General features: G+C 37.3%; 1 protein-coding gene across 1 annotated transcript in view; it reads left to right on the plus strand.

Annotated features, from left to right (window-relative positions):
* Nucleotides 1–3,509: 3,509 nt before the first annotated feature.
* Nucleotides 3,510–15,770, plus strand: part of LOC106879565 (myosin-IIIb) — a 113,140-nt gene continuing 100,879 nt past the window's right edge. The window contains exon 1 of the mRNA XM_014929199.3: nucleotides 3,510–3,887. Coding sequence (XP_014784685.2) covers nucleotides 3,771–3,887 — 117 coding nt within the window. The 5' untranslated portion in view covers nucleotides 3,510–3,770. The remainder of the gene's footprint in view (nucleotides 3,888–15,770) is intronic.

A 15,770-nucleotide genomic window follows, 5' to 3' on the forward strand; every position in this document is an offset into this window, starting at 1 on the left:
ATGGGTTGGACGATTTGACTGTGGACTGGTGAAACCAGATGGCAACACCAGGCTCCAATCTAATTTGGCAGAGTTTCTACAGCTGGATGCCCTTCCTAACGCCAACCACTCAGAGAGTGTAGTGGGTGCTTTTACATGTCACCCGCACGAAGGCCAGTCAGGCGGTACTGGCAACGGCCACGCTCGAAATGGTGTCTTTTATGTGCCACCCACACAAGAGCCAGTCCAGGGGCACTGGCAACGATCTCACTTGGCTTGCCGGGTCTTCTCACGCACAGCACATTTCCAAAGGTCTCGGTCTCAAGATGTGAATTAAAATATAATAGAAGGAAATATGTAGCAGTGAAATGAACTTCTTAAACACACAGGAATGCCCAAGTCTGATAGTACCCATCTTTCTTCAGACTATATATATACTCAAAGTAAAATTTGAGATTGTTATTGTAAACTAATAAATCAGTAACAATTTTACAGATCACTGTAGATTTTTTAGCAGATCAACTTTGATTTTCACTTTCTAGTGTGTGCGGGGGGGGGGGGGTTTACAAAATAAATAGCCTAACTGTGTGGCCTTAGGTCAGTATTACTCATGTTACAAATCATTACTTAGCCCAGAAAGTAAGTCAACCATAACGTTTGCACCATAACTGACTCCACTCCTCACCCCATCTGACTTGTGAAATTGTTCAGGTTACACTTTTGCAAGTTGATGCTTGTAGGGGAAATCTAGAGAAAGGAGTTCCGGATGGTTCCAGTTGTGAGAAGGAAAAAATTGGAAGAAAGTATCTAGTGTAGAGTGTGGTAGGATTTCATAAAGTAAAAATAAGGGGAGGTAAGAAGTACTATACTGCAATGATATCTCTTTTCTGGTATGAATTAAAATGTCTCTGTAACTTTTGCATCAAATCTTGACAATCAATCAATGCATGTTTGTATGTATGTATGTAGTTTAACCAGTTCATCAGTCCTGGCCTCAACAACTAAGGGAGGGCCTTGAATATATGATAGTACTCTCTCTAAAGACAAAACGAAAAAAAAAATCACAACAGTCTTGAATTTTGTCAGGGCCTGAAAGCTGCTTTATTCCACCTTTGAGACATTGAGAGAAAAATGTCAAACCTTGACATGCGTGAATGCATAATGCAAAAGAATAAAGAAAAAAATTACAGGTCACACCCACTAAAAAAGTCCAGAATAACGACACTTGCTACAATGACAACGTAAATATATATGCCTTTCACACATAGATCAGCGTCAGAAGCAGCTTTCATAACAAATATTAATTAGCACATCCACAACTTAACTTGGATGTGTTGTTTATAATACCTTCAATTGCTAAAAACATTCTGGGAAATTATTTCATGTAGATGATAAATGATAAAAAGCATCAAAATTCTATTGTAGAATTTTAATGTGTTTTAGCATTTGCTGGCTACATATGATTTTTCAGCATTATAATCATCATATCAAAGTTAAGTTGGATGAGCTAGGTGCCACATAAAATGCACTTTTGCTGGTGTCATGTAAATGCACCTGTATCAGTGGCATATAAAAACACTGAGCACACTGTAAAGTGTTTGCTGTTAGGAAGGGCATCCAACCACAGAAACCTTGCCAAAACAGACAATTGGAACCTGGACAGTTCTCAGGCTGGCCAGCTCCTGTCAAACTGTACAACCCATGCCAGCTTGGAAAACGGATGCTAAACGATGATGATGTATGTGTATGTGTGTGCGTGCATGCACGCATGTGTCTATGTTAGTACATAAGAAAAAACATTACAAGCAAAAACCAAAATTATGAAAACAATAAAGACAACAAAGCTCACATGCTCACCACCATTATACAAAAGAATGCCCTGACACATTTTATATGTTATCAATATCAAAACCTAGCAAAATATCATCATCATCATCATTGTTTAATGTCTGCTTTCTATGCTGGCATGGGTTGAACAGTTTGACAGGAGCTGGCCAGGCAGAAGCCTGCCCCAGACTACTGTGTTTGTTTTGGTATGGTTTTTACAGCTGGGTGTCCTTCTTAACACATACCTCCCAGCAAAGTGGACTGAGTGCTATTTACATGGCACAAGCACCAGTGAGGTTGATTTTGGCAAGGTTTTTACAGCTGGATGGCTTTCCACATACCAACCACTTTACAGTGTGGACTGGATGCTTTTTACATGACATCAGCACTGGCAGGGTCACCAAGTAATTTGCAAGACAAAAATTTCAAGAAGTTAACATAGAGCAAAGAGTGAGTGCATATTAACATGAAGTTAGCAGAATTGCTGGATGATGTGGGGAGATGCAATGGGGGCGAATCTACCTAGGGTGACACTGTTATTGGGGTGTCACTTTTGAGTCTGTTGTATAAGTCTGTATAGAGAGTTGGGGCAGCAAACTTGAGGGCGACCCCAGATGACAAACACTCAGGCTATGCCACTGCATAGAGTGAATGCATGAAGAGCAGGATATTTGGTAAAGTCAGGTGTGACAAAAAAACTTTGATGAGCCACTTAATTAGTTAATTGGTCAATTAATTATTTAATGAACTATTTAGTTGATATTGATAATAAAACGAAAGTGAAATACAACCAGTGTTTGCGTTTTATTGGCAGAATGATTCTCTCAAAAGACAATGATATATGAACGAGTGAATGAATATTTCCTATATTAATAATTATCAAGCAACTTATTGTTCTTCAATCATTCCTCTGGCGCTAACTTCGTCATTAAACTCCATCGTTACAGGCACATACTGACAGTCAGCCACATACTTGAAAGAGAAGTCATCATCTCTGCTATAACAAAAAAGTAAATAAGACATTCACCTGGGCTGACTCTAAGGATGCTGGCGCCCAGGGCAAGCTGAACTTCAGCGTGTACAAGCCAACGATCATGGAAATTTCCTTGACTTTGTCACACCTTCCTTGGCGCTCCCAGCACATGGCGCCCTGGGCAACTGCCCGAGTTGTCGTTACCTTCAGCCGGCCCTGCATTCACTGATGTTGCAAACAGCCACCCAACTAATTAAAAATCTGGTATACACAGTTGAGGTAGTATTTAATTAAAATTGCTATCAATATATCATACTAAATGTCTACACACAGTAGTTGCCCTGGGATAACATCTCTTATGGATTTGCTGGGTTAAAAGCACAATAAATATTAGAGTTGAAAATTCGGAGAGCTTCAATCCCTCAACAGTCATTGTAAAGTAGACGAATTATCATCTAAAAATAGGTATTGATATATCTTTCTTACATGACTGTTAAGGAATGTTATGAGGTACATTAGGCAATGTTTAGTCATCCGTATACCACTATGTCGTGGGAAGCTTTGGGAATAACTGGAAAAAAAAGACAAAGAATATATGCAGAAACACTCACTCACACACACACAGGAGGGTTGGTTTCACATATGTTAATAACAATGTGTTAGTCACACCTACATTTGAACATATCTGTGTGTGTGTGTGTATATATATATATATTTGGAATCAACAGCCAATAGTGAAATGATAACTTTGAAGTCACTTAACTGATATTATTCCTCTGTGTTTGTTTCCTTTCTTTTAATTTTTTTTGTTTGTTTACAGTCACTGAGGTTAATTTATAGTAAAGTCAAAACAATAAGTTACGTTTAAGCTGTGAGTTAGATCTAGATGCAACGGACTATCTAACTTTTTGATACTTATTTTCTGTTTACGTTTTGGGTATTATCTTAGAACACTATCATTTGTTATTTGTCCTTACTATATTCATCAAACATGATTGATAACAGTTACGTTAGTGGCTCTGTGGGAGATTTAACAACTTTATCCAAGTTGGACGAAAATATATTACTGCAAGAATTAAAAGCTCGCTATGAGAAACAACTCATTTATGTAAGTAAATTTACTTTATTCCTCTCATATTTTATTTATTGACTCAAAATATTTCAGGTATATGCAATGCTGTTAAACGTTAAATAGACAACAAAAACAAACTACTGATGATTTATTGAGAAAACGAACTAACAAACCAACAACCCCGCCTTGTGATTGCTATTTCTTATCGTTTATAAACATTATGTCAAATAGTTGCTATGACACTTAGCTCATGTTTAGGCATTCCATGTTGGCATTCTTTCGATATGTTTAATGTACTGAAATATGTATAAGTTTATTCTTAGCATAAGGTATGGGCACTTTGGGCAGTTGCCCAGGGGCTTCACGAGTCTAGGGACCCAATTCTGATAGATATATGCTGTGAAAATACTATAGGGCTCAGTGTATCGATTTGCCTGGGACCTATAATGCTGCTAAGATGGCCTTGCCTATACGTCCTACTTTGAAGAGTGTGTTGGTGTCCCATCCGATGAGCAAATTTATCCCGTTACTAAAATGTTCTTGTTACTGAAATGTCCTTGAATACCCTGATTAAGCGTTAAAGACTTAAATTCTGAGAAAGAAAAACTAGTAATTTTTGTAAAATACATTTTAGAATGAGTAGATTACAATTATATCGGAATTTAATATGACAAGAAAAAAAAACAAAAAAAAAAAAAACAATTGGTGGTATCGTCCACATACAAACTGACACATCACATACAAGGACGTACCCAAAAGTAACTGGAAATGTTCTTTGTGGGACAAGCCCGTAGTAATTCAGCCTTCCGCTGCTATTAGCCACTTGATGCGACCCTCAGGCATCAGTTTGCCGACTGGCGTCGTCGAGTGAAGTCTTATTGCCACGTGGTACGTATTTGTTTCGCAGTGCTTCTCCCCTGTTCGTCGATTTTTGCGATGGCTGAAACGAAGGAACAGCGTGTTTCCATGAAGTTCTGTTTTCTGCTGGGGAAAGCAGCAGCCAAAACAGTTGTCATGCTTCACGAGTACTTTTCGTTCTTTAGGAATGAATGATCGTCGGCCAAACCTTATTCAAGGTGACCGTCGACTTCCCAAATGAATGTAAACATCGCAAAAATTCATGAACTGATCCTAGAGAACTGTCGCCGAACAATTGACGAATTTGTTGGTATGACTGGTGTGTCTTGGAGCTCCTGCCAACGAATTTTGAGTGAAGAAATACAAATGGAAAGTTGCAGCAAAAGTTGTGCCTCACTTGCTCATGAAAGATCAGAAGCAGTCACAACTGAATGCTTGTTGTGAACTGAAAGAACAGCTGGAAGTTGATCTGGACCTTTTTTGAAGGTCATCACTGGTGACGAAAGCTGATGCTCCGGATCTGATCCGGAAACAAAGCAACAATCGAGTCAATGGAGGCATTCAATGTCGCCACGCCCCACCAAAAGTGCATTGAGTGAAGTCCAATGTCAAGACAACACTGATTTGTTTCATCAATACGAAAGGAATTGTCCACACAGAATTTGTTCCTCCTTGTCAAACTGTTAACCAGACATTTTGCTTGGCAGTTCTGAAGCGTTTGAGACATGTGGTGGGATGAAAATGCCCTGACATGTGGCAAAGTGGAGAGTGGTTGTTTCATGATGACAATGTGTCTGCACACACCACCTTGAGTGTAAGACAGTTTTTGACCAAAAATGGCATGACTCCACTTACCCACCCTCCCTATTCACCTGATCTTGCTCCCTGCAACTTATTTCTGTTCCCCAAATAAAAAAAGTCCTGAAAGGAAAACGTTGTGCACATGTGGAAGAGGTGAAGGGAAAAATGACAGAGGCGTTCGTAAGAGTTCCAGGACTGCTTCAAACAATGGAAAAACGTGTCTGGACCAATGCATTGCTTCAAATGGAGAATACTTTGAAGGTGATTAAAGTATAAACATGTAAAACTAAGTGAATAAGAATAATATTGCAGAATTCCAGTCTCTTTTGGGTACCCTTTTATATATCTACAAAATGAAACTTGAAATTTTGGAAAGACGTTGTAATGTTTATCAGTATGTATATGTGCATGCTCACTATTTTTCTTTTCTCATAAAATTCCAATATAATCATAATTTACACACTCTGATAAGTATTTGGGATCTTTTCTGTTTGGCTACCAATTTCCAATCTCTTTAATTTCTGCTCGAATTGATTTCATATTCAGTGTAATGATGTAATTTTATATGCTAATCAATGCCATAAAATTCATTTTCACCATAAATCAATGAATAAAAAGTTATTAGCAATTAAAGTTTGCAAATTTTGGGTAATTTTAGCCAATCGTAAGTCACAGACACATTCATGCCTGTTTCCATAGTAACAAGCCAAACATGAGAACTCTTTTGTCTGTGGGATAGCATGTGTTGACAAATATATTCTACGCGAAAGCATGTTCATTAACTCTGTGTCCTGCTGCTTGTGCCCATCTGTTGTTTGTACCCTGGTCGAAAGATGTACTAAAAATAACAGCCAAATAGGCCTTAAATCATGCACTCTAGATTTTTTTTCCTTTGGTTCTTGCATACTCATATGAATTCCTGAGTGTAGAATACAAATTTGTAAAACATTTCTGAAAATTCCAAAAAATTAAAAAGTTACGAGGGGTTATATGTTGTGTGTAAAGCAGGGGTTGATTTATTTACAGTTTCATATTCAAACACATCGTGCGCAAAATGACAGCTTCCAAATCCTGTTTTCTGACAGGGTGAAAATTATCAAACTTTAAACCTCTATAACTTTTTTGGAAAATTTTTCTGAAAAAAGTGCAATATATATCTTGAGCTTCAGCTTGGAAAATTACATTAATTAAAACAAATTTTTAAATTTTCAATAAACTTTGAAATTTCCACAGCTGCACCCAAACAAAAACGTTCATGGTATTTAGAGACATCCATATGGTATAAATCATTAGTTTTATCTGATTGTACTAAAATTCCATCCTTCTAAAATTTTTAACAATATTAATAAGTTTCCGCCGGTGAGCATTTTCTCCATAGTGGATGTTTTTAAAACTTAATATTTCTAATGATATTCCACAATTTGTTTTCAAACTTCCAGATCTTTATTTCCTGCTGGGATCTTTCTAGTTCTGAAATTTCTTTTAATATTATCAGCATCAATATCAAGTTCATTTTGCTATTTATTTATATTAATTTATATTAATATATCATTAATGTACCTTTAGTATCAATATTTATACTGATGATTTAACTCAGATAAGGATAGTCATTATATAAAAAAAAAATGTTTTAATCATTTAATTAATGACATTATTGGCTATAAATATCTAGTGCAATTTATTAGGTTTATATATATACATATGCGTGTGTATGTGTTATGTTGGTTGCTCCAGGGTAGATAGTTTGCAAGACTTATTTGTCTATGCTCCAAACCAGAAAACAAGGAATGTTGTTTACCCAGAAGCTCTTATGTAGTTTCCTTCAACATATGTGGTAGAATTTATCTCCTTTCATAAAAGTGGTAAATTTTGTATTTTCGTTTATTATTATTGTTATTATTTTGTATTATGAATTCAGAATTGATTTCCCAATTAAAGAATAAATTGTATCCCAATTGAATAATAAATTGATTTTAGAATAACAAATTTCTATACAACATATTTTGCATTTTTTCTTCCAATATATAAGGAAAAATTTCATTCCCAGGCAATGCTGGGTGCCTCTGCTAGTAAAAATAAATATGACTATTTTTGTAAGTTATTTATTTAATTGATATCAATATTTTATGAATATATCTCTAGTACTAATATTTATACAGAGAATGTAACTCAGAGATGTAATAGTCATTATATGGAATAGATTATTTTTATTTTTTTATGATATTTTTATTTTTATCTATTGGACATATTTTACTATAAATATCTAATATAACTTATTATGTTCATATATATTTATTAGTTATATAAGATGGTATGTGTGAGTGAAAATATATATCTACTACATATGTGAGAAATTCTGTCTGTGGGTATGTTTGTGGAGTTGTTAGCTAACTCCTCCTACATTGTTTTATCGATTTTGATGAAACTTGACATGTGAGTAGAACTCATGTCTGGAAACCTCATGGCATACTTAGATTGTTGAAAAAAATCGATAATAGGGCCCTTGGAAGGGATCCTTATATATATCTAATATATTTGATTTTAAAAGCCAAGACAAATAACCCATTCATCCCTGGAAGAGATCCTTATATATAGCCAAGGGAAATAAGCCATTCATTTTCCTAAAATATTTGGTAAAAATGAAATTGAGCATGCTTATTTCTTAGTATTTGATCTGTTAGAGTTATTTTCGCAATTTATCCAGTACAACCCTTAAACAAGTAAATAGTGTTTTCCTAAACAATAGATCTACTTACTTCAGTGAGTAACTTATTTACGAATATACCAACAGTAGTCTTAAAGTCTAAAGTTGTTGGGGAGGAAATTTAGTAGTACCTGATGGTGTCTGTTCTGGCTAAGGTCAGTGACTGTAGAATTATTTTTAGCAATGGGGTTATGAATATGTAGGTAATCAAGAATGGAAGAGCTAGTTCAATGTTAAATTATTTACCAGCGGGAGTTAGAGTTAGGGGATTTATTGGGTTAAGATTTTAAAATAAATTAAGGATAAATTAAAGAATTAATATTTATCTCATAGTGTGATGAGGTAAGGTAGATAGAATAGAGGTAAGATATAAGGTAGAAATAAGAGTTATAAAGATATAGAAGGAGTATGTGTTAATGATCATAGGGGTTTGTATATGGGTGCTATTCATGGGGGTGAGCTTACATTTAGATTTATGAAAGAATTTAAAAGTGCAGAAGAATTTGTGCTTACATGTAGTGAAGGCTTTGTTGTATTTATGAAGCAATCATGGTGAGTTGTGGGTTAAAATTTTGATGGCTTCTTTTAAGCAGGGCCTGCAACTGGAGTGTTGGCCCTGATATGGGGTACCCAAGTCTATTATAGCCCAGGAAAGTTTATACAGTATTTTTCTATTAATTAGATGGTGTACGTGGCTGGCTAGTGATGTGGAATTGCTATTCTCCTTATATTTTAGCAAGTTTAAATGCACATAATACCTTTGTTTAAAATTTGGTGCTAGATCCAATGCAGTAGTTATTTACCATGTTGTGAACAGTGCATCAGTATATGACACTATATCTTGTACATTGGGCTTGCAGTGGGCAATCTGTCCCAGATCTGAAGTTGCAGTTATAAGTTCTATGATGGTTAATTGGAGAGAGAGATGAGGTAGAGCTGGTAGTGGCTAGGGTAGTATTAGGTGAATTGATCATGATATTGCTGTCGTTTCTAGTATCTATATCAATGCCAGCATTACCATTATTATTATTATCATCATTATCATTATCAGCATCGCTGTTGTAACTATTATTATCATTGCTAATAGTAGTAGTAGTAGTGATGGTGGAGGTGGTGGTAGTAGTGGTAGTAGTATTGGTAGTATTACTAGTAATAGTAGTAGTAGTAGCAGCAGCGGCAGTAGTAGTATCATTGGTAGTAGTGTTAATAATACTACTGTCTTCAGTAATGGTAATATTGCCGTTGGTGTTTGTATTAACATTATTGCTATTTCTATTAGGAGTTGAAGTATATGTATTATTAGTTGTTGTGGTTATAACATAATTAGTGTTGTTAGTATCAGTGTGCCTATTAGTGTTTGCATCAGTTTCAGGTGTGCAGCCATTACCCTCAGAAGTGGGGACTATATTATGATTATGTATGTTTAAGTTGTTGAAAGTGGTCAGGCCAGGGGTATTAGATATGTTATTGCAATCGGTGTTAGTGTTTTCATTGTGTAGATCCATGGTGGAGTTGTATGTATTCAGATAGTAAGAGCTAAGTTTATGTTTATTAGATGGGGTGATAATAGATTTTATATTTGGTGTAGATGAATAAGATAATTTCAAAGTGGATCTGTTAAAGATAGAAAGGTACTTATGGTTATGTGGGAAATTGGATTCTACTATTTTAAAGAAAGCTTTAGTGAGGCCCTTAGCATTTAAAGCGAATGGAGGTGTATACCAGAGAATAGATCTCCCACCGCTTTTATTAGGCAAGTTAGGGGAGGTGTAATTCCTAGTGAATGTTAGAGGAGAGTTGGAAGGTCTAATGTTAGTGTTAGTGTTCGTAGATCTAGTGTTGTGCGTGTGGGTGCTAAGTGGGCGAGATTGTCTGATCATTGTAGGAGGGACTGGATTTCTAATATTTGTGCACATTTGTCTAGAACTAAGTTTTGAGAGGTGTACCTTTAGTCTAGTGTTGGGTATAAATCTAATCTTCTGGGAGAAACTAGCAGCTAGAGCTTGGTTATAGTAACTGGCGTAGTTATTGAAGATTTCCTCATTGGTGGGTAGATTGGATATTCTGATGGACATGCCTTTGATTATGCTCTTGAAAGTAGATTTATGGTGGCTAGATTCTGTGTTGATATATTTAAGATATTGATTGTGTTTATGATATGGGAAGTATAGTGAAGAGTTTAAATCTAAAGTAACATCTAGAAAATTTGCTGTCCTGTAAGAGTTTTCGAAAGAGATAGATAGTTTAAAGTTGGCGATGAATTTATTAAGTGTTTTCTAGATTTTTCTAATGCAGATTTTGTTAGGCCGATTGTAATTAACAATGCATCATCCCTGTATAAACTTCCTTTGATATGGGGGAATTGTGTATGGAGCTGTTGAAGGAGGTACAATCCGACTAGATCTGTAACCTGAACGGAGTTGGATGAGCCCATGATTCTATCAAGGAAGTTGCTTCTGTTAGTAAGGGCTAAAGCTTATTATCAAAGGATATGAGGGTCTGCCTGGCAGATAGAATTACATAAATTTCTTATGTTAACTCTCACTGTATCTCCCTTTTATTCTCTCTCTCCCCCTATACAATGTAAAGCATGACTAGAGAGATCAACCAACATATATAATTATATAGAGATTACTCATTAAATTACAAAAAAACTTATGACAGTCATTGTTGATGGTTTAACATTTGTTGTGCCATCAGATTAAAAAGCAGGATACAATAACACAATCTTAATCATCTGATTATCTTAATTATCTGTGGGAATGGGAACCAATTAAATCAACTATTACTTCACTTTGTTATTTTTAACTGCGGAGAGATGAAAGACAAAGTTAACCATGAAAGGTTTTGAACTCAGATGCAAAAGGCCGAAATTAAATGCTACAAGGCACTTTGTCCAACTTTCTCATGATTCTGTCAGTCTATCTTCTAGAAATAACAGTGATATTTATTTAATAATGTATTTAACCCTTTCATTACCAACCCGGCGTAAACCACCTCTGGCTCTGTAGTACAAATGTCTTGTTTTCAAAAGGTTTGAATTAAAATCTTCCACCAAACCTTAGTCACAATTTATGTTCCTAACACTAGCTTAATGATAACTATGTTATTTTACTAAATTCCTCGTTATATTTTAAATAATTGAAAGTAACACAGAGCATGTCAATAGAAATATGGTGACAAAAGTGTTAATAACAACTCTTTAAAATATTAAAACATGTATTTTATGAAGTTATTGTTATGTCAGCATAAAATCAACTAAATCTGAAACATTTTACTTGTTCCACAAATTGTTCTAATTTTAGAAACTAGATTTTCCAGTCTAGTTTCTTTTTTTCTTTCTTCGATTCTTCTCCTTTTTGTTGTTGTTGTTGTTGTTATTGTCCAAACCTTTCAGCTGACAGAATGTCCATTATTGTTTGACATGGAGAGAAAAAAAATCACACAAAAATCAACAGCCCACCCTCGCAAGTTTCCCAGTTCCACACCAGTATAATAGGAATATTAATGAGTTAGTGAGCTACATCATTAGAGTTATATAAGTGTCCCTGGGAAGAAATTCCATTTACCAAAAATAAGTTACTAGTAACGTGTCTCATAACTAATTAGTATGTCTGCTACAATAATACTCATGATTTTGTTTTATTTTGTTTTGCTGTAGTCATTTACTTTATTTCCTTCTTGTACTTGTTTTAGTCATTGGACTTTGGCCATGCTGGTGCATTGCCTTGAATAGCTTGTTTAGTCTAACAAATCAAGCCTAGTTCTTATCTTTTTTTAAGTCGTACTTATTCTTTCAGTTGCTTTTACCAAACTACTAAGTTACAGGGATGTAAACAAACTAACACTGGTTGTCAAGCATTGGGGGTGCACACACACACACACACACACACATGCACACACATGATGGACCACCACTCAGTTTCTGTTTTACCAAATTCACTCACAAAGCATTGGTTAACCCCAGGGCTATAGTAAAAGATATTTGTCCAAGGTCACATAAAGCTTCTTAACCACACTGCCATATTTGCACCTATCAATAAAAAACAACTTTCCTCATGTGAAAATAAAACCAAGTTGATGCAATAGCAGTGAAGAGCAAAGTTTTGAATAGGATTTTAATTAGTGAAACTTTCAGATGAGATGACAAAGGACCAAGATACACGGTGCCTTACAGTACTCAAGAAGATCTGTCCTCCACAGCAGAAGTGTTAAGGCCACTACCCCAAGGGAAGAGGATTGGCCTGCAAGAGTCCTGTGCTGGTGCCAAGTAAAAAGGCACCTGTGTCAGTGACATGTAAAAGCACTCATGCTGGTGCCATGTTAAAAGCACCCAGCACAAAATGTAAAGTGGTTGGTGTTAAGAAGGGCATACAGTTTTAGAAACCAAGCCAAATCAGACTGGAACCTGGTACAGCTCTCCCGCTAGCCAGCTCTGGTCAAACTGTTCAACCCATGCCAGTATGCAACACAACTAAAAATGATGATGATGATGAATTAAATTAATGGTTAGGATAGTTATGAAAGATTGAGGTGGAATTTCAGAATATCTTTGACTATATCATTCATCACAAGGTCCAACACTTGTGGTGTGGTGTGGTGTGTTGTGGTGTGGTGTGGTGTGGTGTGGTGTGGTGTGGAATGGTGTGGTGTAATGGATTGTGTATCTCAATGATCCTGGGGAGCTTTGCCAGTGGAGTACAAACTCCTGGTAAAATTTTCTGTACTAGATAGGTCAAAGGATAGAGACCAGACTAATATGAAGCACCTCTTCCCAGACATAAAAAAATGGGTTTGTGCAGGGCCAACATCTCTACCTAGTAAAAAGCAAAGTTACAGAAGCATCAATAACAATTCAAAGCCAAAAGACTTGGGAAAGGAAGGCCTTACAACCAAGAGTCAAGAACACTGAAAACACATACACACACAAACATATATGCATGCATACAATATAATACAATACAATAAAATACAATACATACATGCATAATAAAAAGGAACACTGGTGGAACATACCAGTGAAGACCTCAATAAAATGTAAACACAACAGGCTTGATATAATGATTTTGGATAGAGAAGAGAAACTGTGCTCAGTTGTGTAAATTAGCTGCCCAGCAGATATTAACATAGAGCTGAAGATCAGTGAAAAAGAGAACACCTATGCTGAACTATTGAGAAATCTGTAGTTACTCTATCCATATTACAAGTTCAGGTTTATATCGGTAATTATTAGGCCTTGGGATACATAGCACACTGCCTAAATACCAATCTTGAGAAATTAGGCTTCTTAAAATCAAAAAGGAGAAAGCCAATTCGAAGACTACAGATCCACTGGAACTGTAAAAATCTGTAAAACTTTCCAGAAGTTTATCATTTAAATATATATGAGCATGTCTGGATATATAACTATATGCACGAGAATACATACATAAAATATACAAATCTGCACCAAAATACATACATACATATATACATAATTGTACCAATGTGCCAGAAGGGAGGCTAGGCGACAGGTTTATTTAGCCAGAGGGGAAGCAGATAAGGAAAGATTTGCCAATGTTCTGCGCCGTGAGGACCAAAGACTCGAGGTATTTCGGGTTGCAAGACAGTGTAGGAGAGAGAATAGTGATGTTGTAGGAGAGAAATGTGTTCGCATGGATGATGGTACGCTTGCATTAAATGAGGATGCAAAGAAAGAGGTCTGGAGATGCCACTACGATAGATTGCTTAATAAAGAGAATGAATGGGAGAAAGAGAGCCTGCCTTATGTCGACCCAATAGAGGGACCAGCTATCCGAGTTGATAGTACCAGGGTAGATAAAGCAATTAAGAGTATGAAGACCGGGAAAGCCCCCGGCCCATCAGGAATCACTGCAGAGATGCTCAAAATATCTGGCAGTGTTGGCTATAGCCTAGTCACCCGTATTACGAACCAGGTGATACACGAAGGAGTCATACCCTATGACTGGTGTAGCAGCATCATAGTCAACTGCTACAAAGGTAAAGGGGACGCTTTAGATACAAATAATTACAGAGGCATCAAGCTGTTAGATCAGGTTATGAAAGTTACAGAGAGGGTCATAGCCCAACTAATTAGGGAGCGAATCAATTTAGATGAGATGCAGTTTGGGTTCGTGCCAGGTAAAAGCACTACTGATGCCTTATTTCTAGTGAGACAGTTGCAAGAGAAATACCTAGCCAAGGATAAACCTCTGTACCTGGCTTTCGTTGACATGGAGAAAGCCTTTGACAGGGTCCCCCGATCCCTTATCTGGTGGTCAATGAGGAAACTTGGGATAGAAGAATGGCTAGTGAGAGCTGTGCGAGCCATGTACAGAGATGCGGCCAGTAAGGTGAGGGTTGGAAATGAGTACAGCAATGAATTCCGGGTAGAGGTAGGGGTCCACCAAGGTTCCGTCCTCAGCCCCCTATTATTTACCATAGTCCTCCAGGCAATCACAGAGGAGTTCAAGACAGGTTGCCCCTGGGAGCTCCTCTATGCTGATGACCTTGCCCTAATTGCGGAGTCACTATCAGAACTAGAGGAGAAGTTTCAGGTGTGGAAGCAAGGTCTAGAATTGAAGGGCCTTAGAGTCAACCTAGCTAAAACCAAAATCCTAATAAGTAGGAAGGTAGATAAAACACAAACCCCTTCAGGTAGATGGCCCTGCTCAGTATGTAGAAAAGGAGTAGGTAGTAACTCTATAAGATGTACCCGGTGCAAGCTATGGACACATAAGAGGTGCAGCAACATCAAAGGCAGGTTAACTAGCAAGTTAGTTTTTGTTTGTGGCAGATGTTCAGGTGCAATAAAGACTGCAAACAAACAGGAAACAACTTCTATCTCATTCCAGGGTGAAAAACTAGAGGTAGTCGATAGCTTCCGCTATCTGGGCGACCAAGTTAGTAGTGGGGGTGGGTGCGCTGAAAGTGTAGCTGCTAGAATAAGAATAGCCTGGGCAAAGTTTAGAGAGCTCTTACCCCTGCTGGCGACAAAGGGACTCTCACTCAGAGTAAAAGGCAGACTGTATGACGCATGCGTACGAACAACCATGCTACATGGCAGTGAAACATGGGCTGTAACTGCTGAGGACATACGTAAGCTCGCAAGGAATGAAGCCAGTATGCTCCGTTGGATGTGTAATGTCAATGTGAATACCCGTCAGAGTGTAAGTATCTTGAGAGAAAAGCTGAACATTAGAAGCATCAGTTGTGGCGTGCAAGAGAGACGATTGCGCTGGTATGGACATGTGGTGAGAATGGAGGAGGATAGCTGCGTGAAAAAGTGCCACACCCTAACAGTTGAGGGAACCCGTGGAAGAGGTAGGCCCAGGAAGACCTGGGCTGAGGTGGTGAGGCAAGACCTTCGTACATTGGGCCTCACCGAGGCGATGACTACGGACCGAGACCTTTGGAAATGGGCTGTGCGTGAGAAGACCCGGCAAGCCAAGTAAGATCGTTGCCAGTGCCCCTGGACTGGTTCTTGTGCGGGTGGCACATGAGATGCACCATTTTGAGCGTGGCCGTTGCCAGTACCGCCTGACTGGCTCCTGTAG

This window comes from Octopus bimaculoides, chromosome 2 (genome assembly GCF_046866305.1).
Source record: "Octopus bimaculoides isolate indiv1 chromosome 2, ASM4686630v1, whole genome shotgun sequence".
In the NCBI taxonomy this organism is placed as follows: Eukaryota; Metazoa; Mollusca; class Cephalopoda; order Octopoda; family Octopodidae; genus Octopus; species Octopus bimaculoides.